This window comes from Chelonia mydas, chromosome 9 (assembly GCF_015237465.2).
Source record: "Chelonia mydas isolate rCheMyd1 chromosome 9, rCheMyd1.pri.v2, whole genome shotgun sequence".
NCBI lineage: Eukaryota > Metazoa > Chordata > Testudines > Cheloniidae > Chelonia > Chelonia mydas.
In genome coordinates, this window is record NC_057855.1 from 81,283,380 (window position 1) to 81,303,249 (window position 19,870).

General features: G+C 43.8%; 1 protein-coding gene across 3 annotated transcripts in view; it reads right to left on the reverse strand.

Moving 5' to 3' along the window:
• ZDHHC15 (zinc finger DHHC-type palmitoyltransferase 15) overlaps nt 1-19,870 on the reverse strand; it is a 40,711-nt gene that overhangs the window by 19,586 nt on the left and 1,255 nt on the right. For 2 of the 3 annotated variants that reach the window (XR_006283612.1, XM_037908124.2), the window contains exons 2-7: nt 12,392-12,418; nt 8,874-8,968; nt 6,246-6,366; nt 4,009-4,078; nt 3,277-3,309; nt 1,574-1,694 (exon numbers count right to left, since the gene is read on the reverse strand). Coding sequence is in view for 2 of the 3 variants with exons in the window: in XM_037908124.2 (XP_037764052.1) it covers nt 1,574-1,694; nt 3,277-3,309; nt 4,009-4,078; nt 6,246-6,366; nt 8,874-8,968; nt 12,392-12,418 (467 nt within the window). In the remaining variant the exon portion in view is untranslated. Of the gene's footprint in view, nt 1-1,573; nt 1,695-3,276; nt 3,310-4,008; nt 4,079-6,245; nt 6,367-8,873; nt 8,969-12,391; nt 12,419-18,460; nt 18,560-19,870 lie in introns of all 3 variants that reach the window. The other variant, XM_037908125.2, reaches the window with a different exon arrangement.

Below are 19,870 nucleotides of genomic sequence, written 5' to 3' on the forward strand. Positions count from 1 at the left end.
TTATAAAATTGAGGTCCAGAGAGATTAAGGGTACATCTACACTACGATAAAAAACACCCACAGCTGGACCCAGAGCCCAGGCTCCAGCCTAAGCCCCAGTGTCTACACTAAAATTTGATAGCCTCGTAGCCTGAGTCAGCTGACACAGGTCAGCTGTGGGTGTTTTACTGCAGTGTAGCCATACTCTAAGTGACTTGGCCAAAGTCACAAAGTGAACCAGCAGCACCAGCAGGCATTAGAAATCAAGAGTCTTGAGGCCCATCTCCTGTTCCGTCAGCGGACACTGTCTCCATATAAACCAACTGTAATATAAAGTAGTGCTCAGTATTTCAGTCCGACTTTTAAGCCAAAAAAGAAAAACTATAAGGAAACAATGAAGGTCAAAGCAGTTTCTTTGAATGCCATATCCTAAAATGAATGTGTGTAGATCAATGGCAGGACAAAGCTCTTTATATTAGTTCTAACTCGAAGAGAAGAGAAGGGCAGGTGTACTGCAGGAACTAAGCTTATGGAGACAAGCAGGCAAGTAACACCATGAAAACTAACACCAAAGTAGGTTTCATTTACTTTTCCTCTCACTTGTTCCCTTAACACACTAAACTTGATCCACACGAGCAAGGATTCAGAGAAGGTTGGGAAAGTGGGTCTGGGAATTACAGGAAACAAAGCATAAGTCACAGAAAAGAATATACTCCAAGTAATAGTTTCCTGCAATGCTAATGAAAATGCGTATGTGGTGAAAATGCGTATGTGGCCACTTAATACATTTCAAATGTTGGTAACTTGCCAGTTTTTACCCAGGAGACAACTATCCTCCCAGGCAATACAAGCACATAAAGAGATGAGATGACATAATTTTTCAGTATTTCCCAAATAATAGTTGTACTTGGATTTAGGAAGTTTCATTGTGTTCTGTTGCAAGATCACCACAACGATGTACTGATTCTGACTTGCTTTATAATTCTACCTCTCTAGTCACAAAGATCATTCCAGACATGACTGATATTCAATTGTAAATCTCTTATATCTGATCTCTCTCTCTGCGAGTCTTTACATTCCCCTTACACAATACATAGGACAGTTAAAAAAATGAATACACTAAAACTGCAACTGGCAACAATGATCCCTGTGCTATGTTGCTCAAGTCAGTTCTGGGACAGTATGTGTTACTGTTACCCTCATTCTCCCTCCATCACCCACTCCTTCTTATAGTTTAAACACACTCACTTGTATTTTGTTTAAAATTAGGCTGCAAGTTCTGGGCCCTAAAGACTGGCTGAAAACATGCCCTTTCATGCACAAATTTGGTAGCATTTGTAGAATAAATTTAAAAACAGGTTTAGCATTTTTCAGCCAAAACCTTTCTATAACTGGAGCCTATTTTCCCTTCAGTTTGTGCATATCTGAATCACAATGCGAGTTAAACGGACATACAGAATTTAAGAAAAAGCCCCCCTACTACTGAACTGCAATATATTTTTCTGTGGAATGACAGTAAGAGTAACACAGCAGAGTTTAAAGCCACAATAAGAGTAATAAAATACATAAAAGTAACATGATTTCATGCACTTACTGTCCAATACTTGATGACATACTTGAAGACTGTTGCAGCAATATACATGCAATACAACAAAGAATACATTAAAAACAGTAGAAAGAATTTGTAGTTAGAAAATCCAACGCAGTTATTCACCCTAAAGAATTAAAGCAAAGTTGAAATCAGGATACTTACAGCACATGTGGTCCAAAGACAAGGAATACGAAAGTAATTTTTTAAATTTTAATGTAGGTGCTTGATTATACAAAACAATCTGTTCAATAGCAGCTCCCCTTAGTGGTAACAATGAAATGTAACTGAGTTCTTGGTTACTTTTGTATTTTACCTGCAAGCAAAAGTCACACCAAGCAAAACATGATAAATGTATCTGATAACATCAAAAGACCAGACCTCCATCAGTTTGGTCTCGTTGCTAGTTTGTCACAGAGATGGGCTCAAGCTGAAAAATTCATATCTGGATTTCAAATACCTCAAACTCTGAAGGTACCCAGATTTGGGATTTTGATTTGGCTTGTATGGGCCATTTGGGCCTGATTCACCACGGACGTCCACATCGTGGAGTAATTTACACATGTGCAAAATGAGTGCAAAATGGTAGTAAATCAGAATTCTCCATTCACATTGGTGATAGCATCTTATACCCTCTTTATATATGGGGTGGGATCTGAGTTACTACAGAGATTTCTTTCCTGGGTATCTGGCAGGTGAATCTTGCCCACGTGCTCAGGGTTCAGCTGATTGCCATATTTGGGGTCAGGAAGGAATTTTCCTCCAGGGCAGATTGGAAGAGGCCCTGGGGATTTTTCCCCTTCCTCTGCAGCATGGGGCACGGGTCACTTGCTGGATGATTCTCTGCACCTTGAAGTCTTTAAACCATGATTTGAGGACTTCAATAGCTCAGACATAGGTGAGAGGTTTATTGCAGGAGTGGGTGGGTGAGATTCGGTGGCCAGCATTGTGCAGGAGGTCAGACTAGATGATCATAATGGTCCCTTCTGACCTTAACTTCTATGAATCTATGTGTAAATCTTTCCACTAGGTATTAATCAGTGGTGCATCAGACTCGCATCTGGACCTGGGTTCAAATGTGGAACCCCCTACATTTGGAAATAAGATACGGGGGTATGTTTCAGACCCATGTCTGTGTTGCCTCTGGTTCCTGAAGCCTCCCTTCTAGTAAAGGGTAGGGAGTAGCAGAGCTGGGAAAACCCAATGACAGTAATTAAAAAATCTCAACCAGGTAGTTCTGGGAAATAAGTATATGGGGGCAAACTCTCAAAGTGTGACCTTTAATTTTTCATGCACCATTCCGCAGACACTATCACATATGCCCAAATGACACCATTTCATATGCATACTGCATGCAAATATTATTGGTGGGTGCAACTACTAACTGCTTGCCCAAATGATTATGTACCCAAAATGAAAGGTAGGGTTGAGGCCCCTTTACTATTCTGGGTAATAATCTAAGAGTAGATTAGTTTATAACAGCTTCTAAAAATGCAGTTAATAAAACAAGAATATTCCTTATCTGTCCCGCAAAAGAAATCAAATGCTTCAAGCAAGTCTTCCCAGTATGTTCATTTCATACAGTGCTAAACACAAAAAAGAGATACATCCTCCATGATAAAAGAAAGAGGCGTGCAGACACAATACCAACAAAAGCATTTAAATAGCCTTTACTTTCAGAAAGATACAGACCAATATCCTGGACATACCATGGGCAATGATGATCCATTTTTAACACACACCTGCAAAAGGAAAGAAAAAGAATACAACAAAGAGGATCCTTATGTTTGGAACTTAAACAGACTCATAAACAAAGACTCCACCAACTGTAGGTCAGAAGACTTTGTTGCTGTTGTGTGTTGGATTTCTACAAAGAAATAGATTTAAGATGGCTGCTATCATTCCATCATTCTTAAGGCAGGCACCATTTTTAAGGCTATTTGTTGTTGTTGTTGTAAGAGCTACCGACATCCTTGGTGCTGTACAAGACAAAAAATGAAGATGGTTCCTGCTCTGGGGTGCTTACAATCTTTGCATGATCAATACATAGCGAAGGCCTGACATATTTAAAAAAAAAAAGAAAAAAGACTTTTTTGAGTGCACTGACAGTGGCTAGTGCCTTTCATAAGTTGGCAAACTTCCACCAGATTCACACTCATGCAGGCAGAAGTGTAGAAACTATACCACAAAACATATTAGGGACACAGTGTTTTGGGAGTGCAAATGCTAACACTTTCGTGCATGTAGGTGCTGGCACACATGTGCACAAGACCTAGCAGAAGTCCTTTTGACTGTTTCGCCCTTACTGTTTAGCTATTCTTGAACACAGGAAAACATTTGGGTACTTCTATGTGTATAAGTACATGTTCAAGACATTGTCATTTTTGTTGCTTAGCAGTGGCTCAATTCACTGGTGTCAAAACATTTCAACAACAACTTACATAGCACAAACAGAACAGTGGTGACAACGGTCAGGCTTGATTAGCTGGCATCTATCACAGAATCGAATAGCTAAAATTAAACACAGAAGTATTAGAGTTAGTAGTTAGTGTTAAATAATGAGCAAGAAGAGAACACACACTTAATATTCTGTTCATGTTCTCATCCTTTCCCTCATAACTAGCTTCCTAAACAACTTTACAGTTGATTCAGGCTGCCAGGCAGAAAACAGATAAATGGTGGTCCTAATACTCCAAGGGGCTGGCTTTGCGGTGAATGTATATTCAGCTTGAAGGTAGTCAAAAGAAACGTAGAAACAGGATGTGTGTGTACATGTACATTTGTGTTGTGGCTTTGAAAAAACTCCATTTAAACAATGGCCCAGTACAAAAATTCCTTACTTCAGATCCTAAGTTTGCTGACTAAAGAATACACAGGCCAGAACACTGCAGCAATTCCAACCATACAACTCCTTTAGGCTTCAACAAGAGTTCCATGTGTTACTCCTGAGGGCATTCTGTGCCAAAAAATTAAAAATTCTGCACACAATATTTTAAAATTCTGAAAATTGTATTTGTCAAATAAATGTAGAGGCTCCAGCATGACATTGGGGAGCACAGGCCACTGGCTGCACAGAGGTGGGAGATCACTGTGCAGCTTTCCCCCGGGACACGGACTCAGCAGTGATGCTGCACCCAACTCTGACATAGCGCGAGGACCGGGCCTGCCCCAGAAACACCCCAGAGCCCTGCCCCTCTGTGCTAAGTGCACCAGATGTGGGCAGGCAGGCTCAGCAAGGCAAGATCCAAGTGTGGAGGGGCTTAGTGTGAGGGGATCCATGTGTGGGGTGAGAAGGTTCTGTGTGGGGCAATCTGTGTGCGGGTGGCTCAGTGGGGGATCTGGTACGGGGGGATCTGGATGCACAGAGGCTTGTTGGGGGGGTTCTGTGTGCAACATTAATGGGACTCTTCAGGGGGGTCCAGATGAAGGTGGTTGGGGCTAAGTGGGGTCTGTGTGTCTGGTTGTGGGGGATCCAGGTACGGGTGGCTTGTCAGGGTGGTCCAGGTGCAAGGGGAGTGGGGATCATTGGGGGGGTTTTGTGGGAGGGTCTGGGTATGAGGGGGTTGGATGGGGGAGCAGCTCCCTGTACAGTGATCCCTCCCTCTGCAGCTGAGGAGCGATGGGAGCAGGAAGCACGTGGGGGGGAGGGGGGGGGGGAGTTTGCAGAGCGTCCTACAGCCAGAGGAGAAATCTGGGGGTGGGTCTGACAAAGCCCTGGATGCTGTGCCAGGGAAGAGGAAGTCCCATGTCCTCCCAGCTGGAACTAGTAGCTGAGCCCAGCACAAGGTAGGAGCTACCAGCCGGGTCTTCCCCAGTCCTGCTCCCTGCCCCACAGTGATTTACCTCTCTGCAGGCTGCACTGGGCATCCAAAAGATACTACTGGGGAGGGTCACATGACTGCTTTTGTGGCTTCCCTTTGCTTCCCTGTCAGAAAGTCATTTTTCTGCAGGGAAGCAAAGAATTCTGCTGGGGGAAAATTCTCTACATGCGCAGTGGCACAGAATTCCCCCAGGAGTGACAACGTGTATCTGGTTGCAGAACTAGGTCCATAAGGGACAATAACTGTTGACCTCATTTATGGGGCCATGTCCTGCAGTCTTTACTCAGGCCAAACCCTCTTTGAAATGGGGGGGAAAAAAAAAAAGGCTACAAGATTTGTTTCTACACATAGGTGTAGTTTGGCTTCCATATTTGAGGGGGCAGCTGCAGTCAGGCCATGGTGGGGGTGGGGGGGAAACATATAAATTCCATGCCTGCCAGAGCTTTCCGTTTTTGGGGGTGGGAGGGTGGCAGTACTCTCCTATCCCCCCCAAGCTATGCCCATAATTCTACATTAATAAGTATAGTCTGGGAACCCAACTACGGTTTCCAAACTATAACTACAGAAAGGAAGACAACATAAGGCTAAGCCCCCGGCACTCTACTTGAAAATGTGATAAGTATTCAAGGATTTCTCGTTTTCCCCAATCAGGAGGGTTGGAGGAGGAAGCCAGGAAGGAAATCCTTTTAAACTAATAGTATTTCCTCAGCATTAAAGTTCTGAGCACTGAAATCCTTTAGCAGTATGTCTTGGCATGAGGGATTTGCTGTTACTGTCAGTATAAAATGGATTGCCAGCATACAATGCTTAGCGTGATTGAATAGATTTACATCAACAGAGCCCTCTGCTTAGCTGACCTCCATTCCCCGTTCTTGTGTACACTGGCAACTTCCTTGCAATTTCGACAAGAATCTGCCTCTGCACCTCCGGTCTCTCTTCATTTTCATAGCGCTCTTTGTCAGCATAGGACATATGGAACTAGAAGCAGAAATGATGAGAGGACCAGTTATCCATGTGTAGTACAGTAATATTTCAAATGCAGGCCAGGTTGGAGAAGCCATTATCCTCCCACCACTTCCAAAGCACAAACATTAATCACACTTAGAAGAGCTTTCATTTAGGAGATAAACAGAGAGGTAATCACTGTTGGACAGATCAGCTGCTGCGGAACTAACTGATTCACTCATAAGAGATACAAACTGAAATTGAGGTCAGAGCATAATAGATTAGCTTCACTACTACATGTTGCCTTAGATGTTTTCTCTTCATTAAATAACTAAAATAATAATGATGATGATAATAATAGCGGCATTTACATTGCACTTTATGAGGCAGATTCTGTTCTCAGTTATGTTAGTTCAAATCTGGAGTATTCCACTGACATAAATTTACATCTTTGTAACTAAGCTCAGACTCTGGAGCTGTATTTTTAAACTGCTGCACAAACATTCATTAACTCAACCTCAAACAGCCTTCTGAGGTTGGTATTTTGCCAAATATTTTACCAAGGGGTATAACAAAGCATAAAGAAGTGAAGTGACTTGAGTATAGTCAGACAGTAAATCAATGCAGAGCAAAGATTAGAATTCAGGAACTCCTGGCTCCCAGTCCAGTGCTCCAGTAAGTCATGCTCTCTGTCTTAAAAATATCTTAAATTAAGAATATGATTTGTCAAGTAAATGAATCACAATCTACATTTTGGTGAAGTGGTTCTTTCAATGCCTCTTCTCCCTCGTTGTTGTGCTCTTGGACAGTGATTTTTCCATTTCTATTATCACCACAGAAGGACATTTTGCTACTGGGTTAGGTGTCTATGCGTATATAGGCAGGGATTGGCAAATTAAACAATAGACACATCCCACAGTCATGTAACGTCAGAATTTCACCTTTCATTTAAAACAAAAAATATGTTTTAAGCCTTCAAGGTTGCCAACCCCCCCTCCATCCCCTGAAAATATGAAGCGAGTGTAATCAATTCAGTGACATTTGTCTGAGTCTGCAGATAGCCTCCAACAGAGGGCAGGCCAGCCAACACTAGAACCAGGGAGAAAAATCATCTGGCCCCACACCCACTCTAGGGGGACAACTCGCATGCCTCCAAGGGTGCAACACTGCTGCTGCTCAAGAGGCCCTGTCACCACTACCAGTGCACCCTTTGGGGACCTCCTGGCAGACATGCCTAGGGCTCCATATTGTTTTAATCCAGCTCTGTATACAGGAGCCAAATCTCAAGGTCCTTACTCAGGAAAAATTCTCATGGAATTGGTGTGAAGTTAGACTGAATAAGAACATCAGGATTGGTTAAATCAGAGGTGGGCAAACTACGGCCTGCGGGCCACAACCGGCCTGTGGGACCGTCCTGCCCCGCCCCTGAGCTCCAGGCTGGGGAGGCTAGCCCCCGGCCCCACTCCTGCTATCCCCCTCCCCTGCAGCCTCAGTTTGCTGCACCGCCAGCACTCTGGCCTGCCACTGCTGCTGGGCAGCACGGCAGCATGGCTGGCTCCAGCCAGGTGGCGGGGCTGCGAGCTCCTGCTGCTCTGAGCGGAATGGTAAGGGAGCGGGGGGTTGGATGGGGGGCAGTCAGGGGACAGAGAGGGTTAGATAGGCGTGGGAGTCCCGGGGGAGCCTGTCAGGGGGCAGGCGTGTGGATAAGGGTCGGGGCAGTCAGGGGATAGGGGTCCTGGGAGGGGGCTGTCACGGGACAAGGAGCAGGGGCAAGTTAGATACGGGGTGGGGTCTCAGGGGGGCAGTTAGGGGCAGGGGGTCCCAGGAGGGGGCAGTCAGGGGACAAGAAGCAGGGGGGGTTGGATGTTCTGAGAGGGGCAGTCGGGGGCAGGAAGTGGGAGGGGGCGGATAGGGGCCGGGGGCCAGGCTGTTTGGGGAGGCATAGCCTTCCCTACCTGCCCCTCCATACAGTTTCGCAACCCTGATGTGGCCCTTGGGCCAAAAAGTTTGCCCACCCCTGGGTTAAATGCTTAGGGATCGAAGACATTAAAAGATGTAAATTAATAATAATAAATCCCATTATCCTCAACCATTTAAAATCCTGTTAGCTCCTAAACCACTTGAAAGTAAAGCAACATCATGCCTGCTTTAAGCTCCCTAGACAGCTTAATTTAAACAATTCTCAGAACCGTTCAACTGCACTCTTTTTTATGGACAGCCACAGACATGTTTCCATCTAACCAGGAAGACTCATCAGATGTCCTTGGCCACAGTAGTATAGGTGGATTTCTTGAATTCTCCCTTTGTCTCCACTTTCGTCTTAGGTTTGCCATGGATAAAAAGTATTTAGGCCTGGACTACACTAGGGCGGGTGTGCGTGTGTGTGCGTTTCGAACTAAGATACACAGCTTCAGCTACACTATTCGTGTAGCTGAAATCAAAGTATCATAGTTCGACTTACCTGGCCGTCTTCACGGCAGCGAGTCGACCGTGGCAGCTCCCCCGTCGATCTGGCGGGTAGTGAAGACGTAGGCCCTTACCTTTTTATCTGGCTGCAGCGGGAGAGTAAAAACGGACTTCCAGTATGTCCATACAAAGAGCACAAAGATGACATGGAATATGCTGAGGTAGGCCACTAAGAGAAGAAAAGAATAATGAATCATAAGCAGAAGTCACTCTATACTCTTCACCATTCAGGGTGTTTCATTTTAAAAATATTATGCTCCAATGGAATTTTGTATCACGGGAAAAATCAAATATCTTATGAATTGTCAACTACAGCTGTCAGAGCTCATGTGACAAAGCAAAATGGGAAAACATTTCTTTTCAGCAAGTAGGCAAAACAGGAAATGATCACAGCTGTGAGGCAGGGTTATAATTCATCAGCGATATCATTATCATATGAAAAACAAGGTACCTGGAGCAATCTTATTTCAATATACAAACTTCTTTACTTGAAAGAATTTGGAAGGACATGAGATATTGAAAATGAGGCATATGAAGAGACTCAGAAGGGCAAAGGGCAGTTCTGCATCAGCTTTGCAAAGCACTTGGATATTTTTTTAAATGCTCAAACAAAATACAATATTAACTACAGTTATATCCATGGGCAGTGGGTAGCATAGGCAGGGGAAGGCTGTGCCTCCCCAAACAGCCTGGCGTGGCCCTGCCCATGCTCCGCCCCCAAGACCCCTCCTGCCTGCTTCCAGTTCCTTTTCTGCTCTTTTGTGGTGGAGACCCTGGGACAGGCAGGCTAGGGCTGGTGCGCACAAGACCTGGGGCTGGGGCCACACTGCACTGCCCGTCTGTCCAGCCAGTGCTCCGGGGCTGGGGGTGCTCCAGCTGTGCCGCCCACCCGCCCAGTGCTGGGGCTGAGGGAGTGCTGTGGAGGGAGTGGTGCTCTGGGCTCCAGCGGGCAGAAGTGGAGGGGCCGGGGGCTAGCCTCCCCCAACGGCAAGTTCACCCGCCACTCTTGGTTATATCTGCAATCAGGAGACAGCCTTATTTCTAAGTGTGTCACTTAAATAGATGCAAATATGTGCTTTTCCTGATCATGTTGAACTCAGAATTAATATGACCTCCACAGGAAGAGTCAGAAGGCTATAGTCCAGGACAAATCCTGTTTCCTTACTCAGATTTTATGGAAATTTAGCTAGTGTAAAGGCTGAGTACAGACTTGAAAATTTGGCCCTTTCAATGTGAATAATAAGTTATCCACTCGGGGAGGGTACGTTATTGTTATCTTAAGTTTATTTATTTGAAGTGTGCTCATCACGCTTCCTTTAGGCGTGCACACAATTAAAAAAACCTCAAAAAAAAAATCTATTGCAGAGCTGGGAATAGAACTCAGGTCCCCTGATTTCTGGTCTTGTTTCTCATCCACAAGATCAACCTTCTTCAGATAGCTTTTTTGCACAATTCTATGCAATATGAGATTACACCTTCCTCTGAAGCATCCATGTCGCCCACTGTTGTTGACAGAATGCCTATTTAGATGCATTATTGATCTTTCCAGTGTGTCATTCACTATATATATAGAGCTAGAGTATAGTAATTTAGGAAGTAATGTAGGATTCTCTGTGCATACCAATAATATACATGGTATGTACACATGTGCTGGACTGAAAAAATTCTGAGAGGTTGAGATGTCCTAAAAGCTCTATTTCACAGAGAAAGGCTTACTTCACAACCCTTCCAAGACATTTTCCCTGCTCCTTCCCAGGATTTACCAAGTGACATCAGTAAAGAATTTCTACTCTGGTAGTGCAAAGTAGCCTTAAGCAATAAGAAACTCAACTCAGGAGTAATGGAATTCACACTGGAAATGGCTCCCACTGGGGCAGATCCAAATACTCCACTGACTTCAGATAAAACAGTGTACTGCAGAACAGCAATGCACTGCTTTTGGGGGCACATATTTTTAAATAACACTGGCAGAATGAAAGAGACATAACTAAGGGATGCTAGTTATTTGGGAGTGACAAGCCACTAACTCATTCTGTGGCATCCCAGCAGGATAGGGCAAGCACTCAGTCATTCTTAAACTGGCATTTAAGGAGATAACTCTTGCTGAAGGTTTAGTTATGCTGGTTAGGTGGCACAGAGGGGCTTCTCTGGGAAAAAAGGATCATGGTGAGCAAACTTTTCTCCAGGGAACTTAAATGCACAGTGATTTAACTTCACTGGCAAACTTTACAAAATAAGATACATTTTGCTGGATCCTCATTAACCTATTGCCATGTTTTCTACATTTTTTTTGTGACCACTTAAAATACTGGGGCAGTACTTTGCTGCAAAGAGAACCTGCTTGCTGCAGCACTGAAAGAGGGGGCCATCTGGGAGTGAGTTACAGCTCTCCAGTTCTCTGCCTTGGAAGCTGCTCTTGTCTGTTCTGGCTGACATGGGTTCTCAAGGGCCAGTCTGCCAGATGAGGATCAGTAAACCTGCTACTCCTCCCCATCCCCTGGGATGGGTTGTGTGGGAGCTATGTATGCCAGCTATACACCTGCTGGGGACTCTCCCATGCTGTGGAAATCTCCAGCAGGGGAGACAGTGCCAGAATGCATCTCCTTTGTACCATTAAAGTAGCACAAAAGGGATGGAGCAGGACAGAGAATCTGGCTCAAAGGGCCAAATGGCAAAACTCCCATTGACCCCCATAACACAGGGCTGGAATTTAACCCACTGACAGTACGTGCCAATGGTAGCTCTGTCTAATCCTGCCTGCTCCTCCTGACTGATTTATTCAGTGACCTTGCAGTTCTGTTTCTGCTTCCATGAGAATAAACTTTCACATTACTGAACGAATTTGAAGAAGGTGCATGCGAACAAGGAGAGTGCAGTGGTGAACTAGTAATGGGACATAAAACCTTTCACCCCTAGGCCACTAGTTGTAATTCATATAGAGACTGTAGTCTGAAAGTCATTACCATTCAATGGCTGCTCAGGGGCCTATGGAAAATGAGTTTAGTGGTCTTGGTCGAGAGATGTCTATTTTACAAAACCATTACAAGTGGCATTAAATGATACAGCAATGAAGAACATTAATTGGGGCCACAGGGACTGAACTACTGTTTAGAGATAGTATTTTTACAGAAAAAGTAGGATAGTGTGTGTGAAGGTGCTTTGGGAGCATGCCTGTTGCCCGTGCTGTACTTGTTCTGGGAATAAACAGAAGGTTTCCACTTCCAATTGGCACCTTTCACGAGCACGGAGAGAGGTTAGAACACTTCTCTTGATACATGCTGTACATATCCTGGTAATCTGCAATCGGGGGAAGGAAATATTGAAAGAGTATGTTGGTTTAATGGAATTCTACAAGAAGTTATTTGTAGTCTGCTGGAGCATGGAAATGTTTGCTTTTAAATTTTCTTGTTACTGAACTGAAAGATCCTACTATTTGGAGATTCAGCGCAAATACCCTTTCCCTTCCTTCCCTTGAGAGCTGTATGTACATAAATATACAAAAAATGATTTTCAACTGCTTTCTTTTAAGTAGATGTTTGTGCACTTTTGGAACTATGGACAAATGCCAAGGTATTTAATAAAATTCACCTACCTTGTTCTACAGGATTGGTTAGAGTCACTGAAAAAGAAAAAACAAACTATATGTTTATGCAGCAGATGAAATTCCCAAAGAAGTCTATAATCTTTTCTAAAACAAAATAAAAATAAAAAAAAGAATTTTAATATGCTAGAAGATCAAAAAGAAATGATTCCCAATTTTTATCATTAAACCATGATCAGACATAACACTACACCTGGGAAAGCATCTCTTTTCATTTATTCACTTGAATGGGCTCCATAATAAAAAGTTCAATCATCTTAGTTACACCATTTTCCATTCCTACAAAATGTAATTTTTCTCAGGAGTCCCAATGGTATCGATGCCTGCAGATAATCAGGGCTCCTCTAACAGCCTGTCCAAATAACATCTTCACTTATTTACTGATATGCCTGCTTGGAGCTAGTTTACAGCTGCTTTCATTTCTACATTGGAAGTCTTGTTTATTAATATCCAGGGATGTACAGTTAATTTTGTATCAATGTAAAATTAAAGTAGACTGTCATGGCCTAGCCAGGTAGCCAATCAGTGGTACTCTGCAATGACACACAGTGTCTTACTTGGACCCATCTAGCTGCAATCTGGATTAACAGGGCACCAAAAGCACTATGGAGCCCACTGCTTGCTTCAGCCTGCAGGGAGGAGGGGTACATTGCTCAACAGCTACTCTGAGTAAAGAGCAGTTGCCCCTGAGGAGGGAGGGGGAGAGCTGTGAGAGCTTTTTGTTGCTCAGCAGTTATCCCTCTAGGTTGATTTAAGGAGTGGCAAAATTGACAGAATGCAATAGGAGATCTGCCCAGTTCTCAACTGGTGGTTAGTGGCTATGAAGCTGACCCTTGTTGGTGGATAAAAAGAACAAATTCTCAGGAAATGCACAAGTGTCATTAGCCACAATACATTTTTGGTAAAGAAACTAAGGTCCAAAAAGATCCTGTCATTTTAGCTGATACTTCTCCCTCTTCCCTCATTTCCAAAATTTGTCTCTTCTCTCTCTCTCTCTCTGGGGAGGGAACAAGATTAAAAAACCTCTGTTTCAGAAATCTGGGTGTTTTTGAACTCTGTTACAAGTAAGGCAAATATTTCTAAAACTGACAGTTGAATAAAAACACAGTTACTCCGTCTAGGAAACTGAAGTTACGCAGGTAACTTTACCCATATGATCAGACACTGAGATACAGCTTAGTATGTGTAACCTCTGATTTTTTTTAAGTTTCAACACCTTTTGGCAAATGCTCATAAATAAACAAGTTTTTGGGCTGTGACTTCATTTGCTCCAACAAGCTAAACCTAGTGGGATCAAGACAGTATTTAAAAGAGAGACTTCTCCAAGGAAAAAACAGGGTTCTACAGGAAGAGATACTGATGAATTAAGAGAAGTTGTTGGTACATATTGTGGTATTAAGGAGCTCCTACTACTCTTGACTGTCCTGGGGTCATATGATTTAGATGAAGAGTTATAAATGCTTACGTTAGAATGATAACACACAATCTCTTATGTCAGTAGCAGGCACCATACAAGTTTAGAAGACAGAGTAAAACCACCTTGAAAACTGAGCAGATCTGATCCACATTTATCTAGAAACAATGGCTGGCCCCTCCATGCCATTTTTAGAGTCATTATTCAGCTTCTGGGAAAGCATCAATGCTCTGGCCTTTTGGAACTCCCAATGTTTCCAAAACAGCTGCAGTTTCTACCTGGGTAAATAAGACTTAACTACATCAGGTTTAATCTCATCAATTTATCTGATACCCATGAGAGAACATAACTCAGGTCCAAGCCCTTATGCTGAGGGCAGGGCTGAGTAAACCTGGACCATCCCTGACAGCTGTATGCTTAACCTGCTCTTAAAAATCTCCAGTAATGGGGATTCCACAATCTCTCTTGGAAGTCTATTCCAGATCTTAACTACCCTTACAGTTAAAACATTTTCTAATACCTAATCTAAATCTCCCTTGCTGCAGATTAAGCCAATTACTTCCTGTCCTACCTGAAAGCCCTCTTTATAACCACCTTTAACACACAGGAAGACTGTTATCAGGTCCCCTACTCAGGCTTCTTTTCTTAAGACTAAACATGCCCAGTTTTTTTAGCCTTTCCTCACAGGTCAGGCTTTCTAAATCTTTTATCGTTTTTGCCGTTTTCCTCTGGACGCTCTCAATTTGACAAGATCTTTTCTAAAGTGTGGCCTCCAGAATTGGACACACTACTCTAGCTGAGGCATGAGCAGTTCTGAGTATATCAGGACAATTACCTCCCATTTAACATTCCTGTTCGTACACCTCAGAATGACATTAGCCATTTTTTGCAACAGCATCACATTGTTGACTCACATTCAATTTGTGATCCACTATAACCAACAAATCCTTTTCAGCAGTACTTCCATCTAGCCAGTTGTTCCCCATTTTGTAGTTGTGCATTTGATTTTTCCTTCTTAAGTGTAGTGCTCTGCACTTGGTTTTACTGAATTTTGTCTTGTCAATTCCAGACCACATCTCCAATTTGTCAAGGCCATTTTGAATGCTAATCCTGTCTTCCAAAGCACTTGCAATCCCTCCCAGCTTGGTGTCATCCACAAATTTTATAAGCATACTCTCCATTCCATTATCCAAGTCATTAATGAAAATACTGAACAGTACCTGACCCAGAATTGACTGCTGCAGGACCCCACTAGAAACACCCTCCCAGTTTGACAGCGATCCATTGATAATTACTCTTTGAATATGGTCTTTCAACCGGTTCACATGGAAAATACAAATTAGAATAGGAACTGAGATGTATTGCGTATGTTGATGAAGATGGCTTTTGTTAATGCCATGCTATCTGGTACTTTTGAGCCGTAGGCTATTTGAAATCAGCTAAGTAATCAGGATTTTATAGTTGATAAATACAGCAAAATTTATCATTTGCCTATGCATGGTCACTTATTCACATTTGAATATGTAATATCCTCTTCCCTTTTCTTTGGTTCTTTGAAAATCAGCACTACAAGACCTCACTAGCATTACATAACTGCTGCCTGGCTCCCTCCTAAGGCTCATTTTGATGCCCACAGTAGGACCCCCCCCATGCATCATAAGCCCAAGGTTCTGCTTTAGTGGGAGTGGAAGCTTTAACCCAGGGACTGGCAACCTTTGGCACGCGACCCGCCAGCGTAAGCCCCCTGGTGGGCCAGGCTGGTTTGTTTACCTGCCGCGTCCGTAGGTTCAGCCGATCGCGGCTCCCACTGGCCGCGGTTCACTGTTCCAGGCCAACGGGGGCTGTGGGAAGCAGCGGCCAGCACATCCCTCGGTCCGCACCGCTTCCCACAACTCCCATTGGCCTGAAGTGGCAAACCGCGGCCAGTGAGAGCTGCGATTGGCCGAACCCGCGGATGCGGCAGGTAAACAAACTGGCCCAGCCCATCTGGGAGCTTACCCTGGTGGGCCGCATGCCAAACATTGCCAATCCCTGCTTTAACTCTGTGGTTTTGCAACAGTTTGTTCTTTTCCCTCTTCCTTGACGTGGCATAATATTCACGCCTCCAGCACACTCATTCCCTATCATTCTCATGCTATGGTAGCATCCACCAGCCAGTCACTGGAACCAGATCCCCTCTGAAGCATGGCTTTATATCCAAATCAGGCAGCAATAGCTGCAGTGATAATAGCATGAGATATTCCCTCTGGAATAGAGTACATCACCTCTACACTGTTTCAAACTCACAGTGGTACTATGTTACAGAATCTGTTTAAAAGAAAAAGAAAAATTGTATTATGCCAAGAGTTTGGAAGGGCCAACTTTGTGCTCTAAGCATCAGTTTTCAGATATGTGCATTCCCTAGAAAAGCAGATTCAAATCCTAAGAGCATCAATTCAGCCAATCATCCTTCCAATACAGATAAACTAAGTTTCGTACAGTTATTGTGTTTGTGGGGGGGGGGTGTGTGTGTGCGTGCGCGCGCATCTCTTTTAGGTGAAATTTTAGACATTGAGGTCCTGTCTGCTCTGCATGGGCTTTGAAGAGACCAATGGTTTGACCAAGAACACAGGAAACAAACTTCTTCTTCCCTCACTGTCACCCTGTTTGAAACACTTCACCCAGTTTGTGGCTGCAGAACAATCTACAGTTGAAAAGCGTGATATGGGCCTGTGGAAGTAGATAAAGGGAATTTGGATGCTGACTTTAATGGGAGTTGGATTTGATCTTATAAGAACTAAATATTATTATTACTAAACTTATATAGCCCTTCTATCAAAACACTTTCCAAAACTCCATTGGTACTTTTGGTATATATTTTGTTAACCTCTTTATGTCATTGGGCTAATAAACCACTGACCATATCTGCGCAGCTGGGGGCTACAGTCTCTTTAAATTAATTACTAAAAGGAATTAAGTAGTTCTAATCTCAGTAAAAGGAAAATAAAAAAAAGTCCCGGGGTGGCTTCTCTTGACTACGTGTTGAAATGAAACACAACAAATACAGGGCAACTTCCTTGTACCTAGTCCAACTGTAGAAAAACAAAAATAGATCTTACCATGGTTACTGCCTTGCCTACCACCAGTACAGTCCTTCTGAGCACAAGACAAGCAAATGTTTCTGCAGTTTTGCCACTCCCCTTGTTGGGGTCTGGTTCAAGAGCCTTCTAGGTTAGGAGGAGACCAGAAAGCAGCTCTTTTCTCATCTCAGAAACATCCCTCACTCCTCTCTCGTGACCTCTGCTTCCTTTATTTGGCTTTACCCCAATAAAGAGGTACAGCCATCAGTTCCACCTCCCAGTCGCTTCACAAACACAGCTGTCAGCTCTTCTTTCCAGGACTGACAGCTCTACCCATCTCTTTTAGGTACAGTGTCTTCCTTTCTGCCTAGTGAGGAGGTTTAACTCCTTCTTGGGTCACATGATGGGCACATAAGTGGTGACCCATGAAGTGACTCAGGCTTTGCGATGCCTTTTAGGTGCCTAGAAAAATCACACGAATGCTGCTGAGATCCAGAACGCCTGAGTTAGGCACCTAGGTTCCTTACAAAATGAACGAGGAAGGATAGGCTCCTTAGATTGTAATCCACAAAGCCAGCATGCTAGGTGGGGAGCCACCTAAGCTAGCCGATGAGAGATACTGACCAGAGAGCCCGACCCCTCTCACAGAGATAAGCACTTAACTATGGGCTGCAAGGAGGCATCTTTACTAGTGATCCAGGACCCGGAGGAAGATAGGCATTTGGTCACCAAAGCTGCACATGGGGCCCAAACCAAATGACAGGAGGACCAGGAAGACTTTCCATATAACCTGTAGTCTAATGCACAGCGTAATCCTCCAGGATGCTGGAGACCCTCCTGATTCAAGTCCCCCTTCCTACTGAGGGGTAGAAGGGATTTGAGCAGGGATCTGCCATCTGACAGGAGAGTGCTCTAATCACTAGGCTATGGAGTCATTTTAACTCTTTCTCTGGCCCAATTACTATTTATTATTCCATTGTTTAAATCAGTGGTTCCCAAACTTGTTCCGCCACTTGTGCGGGGAAAGCCCCTGGCGGGCCGGACCGGTTTGTTTACCTGCCGCGTCCGCAAGTTTGGCCGATCACGGCTCCCAGTGGCTGCGGTTCGCTGCTCCAGGCCAAAGGAGCAGCGATTGGCCAAACCTGCGGACACGGCAGGTAAACAAACCAGCCCGGCCCGCCAGGGGCTTTCCCTGCACAAGCAACGGAACAAGTTTGGGAACCACTGGTTTAAATTAAAGTGGAACGCTTTCAATAGGAGCGACTGAGGAAGACCTACATCAGGATATTCCATAGTTTGGTGGCTAGGGCACTCACCTGATCTATCTCTGGCACCTAGAGAAAGGCTGCAGTGCACATACCCAGAGGTGCTGAGTGAGTTTAGGCACCTATTGGATTAGGTGGTAGCCAAGTAGGAGTTTTAAGGGCTGCAGTGGTGCTTAAAAACAGGACTCAGGTGCTTATAAATGGGATGTAGGTGCCTAAATACCTTCATGGATTGCACCCAGACATCCTACCACAAAGTGCTATAGAAATGTTAAATACTATTACATGCATCATATTATTTTAAACTTCCCTGCAAACTTACTAATAATCACTTTAGCCTCTTAGGTAGTACTGCGACAAAGCAATTTATTGTAGACAGCACTGAGTGTTCTTATAAGTTGTTCATTCAAGTAGCAAAAGCCTAGGTTAGATAAAGAGACAAAAGAAATTGGTCTGCATTGCACAGCATCACTCACTATTCTTTATTTAATTTAAATGAAAACCACCTTTAAACACGGTTCAGGGTCCATTAACATGAAATTTTATTGGAGGTCTGTGTCTCCCCCAAACCCCTCAACTTCATATTTATTTTTACGAACCCATCGCCATAGCATCTGAAAATATGAGATTCAGATTCAACTCCACATTCAACAGTCAACAATATCAGTTCAACATTAGCTAAGAAAAGAACTCAGTCATGAATCTGGGGTAGTGGGATGCCCAGTGCACCACAAACATTCCCCAAATTAATCGCATCCTGGAACCGACATACTAATGGAAAACACAAAAAAACTTTAAAAACAGACTCAAATGAGAAACAGCAGAACTGGAATTAATTTGCAAACTGGACACCATCGAATTAGGCTTTAATAAAGACTGGGAGTGGATGGGTCATTACACAAACTAAAAACTACTTCCCCATGCTAATTTCCCCCCCAATGTTACTCACACCTTCTTGTCAACTGTTTGAAATGGGCCATCCTGATTATCACTACAAAACGTTTTTTCCTCCTGCTGATAACAGCCCACCTTAATTGATTTGTCTCATTAGAGTTGGTATGGCAACCCCCATCTTTTCATGGTGTGTGTGTGTGTGTGTGTGTGTGTGTGTGTGTGTGTGTGTGTGTGTGTGTGTGTGTGTGTGTGTGTGTGTGTGTGTGTGTGTGTGTGTGTGTCTCTCTCTCTCTCTCTCTCTCTCTCTCTCTCTCTCTCTCTTCCAACTGTATTTTCCACTCCAGGCATTTCCTTAGTCTAAGGTGCCACAAGTACTCCTCGTTTTTTGGGGGTGGGTGTGTTTTGTTTTGTTTTTTTTGGCTGGTACAGACTCACATGGCTACCTCTCTGAAACAAATATATCTGTCATTAGAACAAGTCACTTTCTACATCTAAGGTTACATCTATAGTACCAACTACGGGGTGTGATTCCCCTGCTCGTTTACACATACTCCCCTCTGCTACTGCAACTGTATAGACATAGCAAGATGCAAACAGCAGAGCCACCTCCCCAACTCTCCTGAAACTCATGGTAAATGACATTCCCTGTGGACCCAACTGTGCCAACACAAGACCAGATGAATCATCCTATTAAGACTCAGTAATACTAGCAGAGTCAGGGTCCTTATCCATAATAACTTCACAAATAATGGTGTCTTTGTGAGCTACTGCTCTTGCATTGGACAATGCAAACCCAAAGTTAGCCACTGTTACCCACTGTCTCGCACTTCTGAGGTGA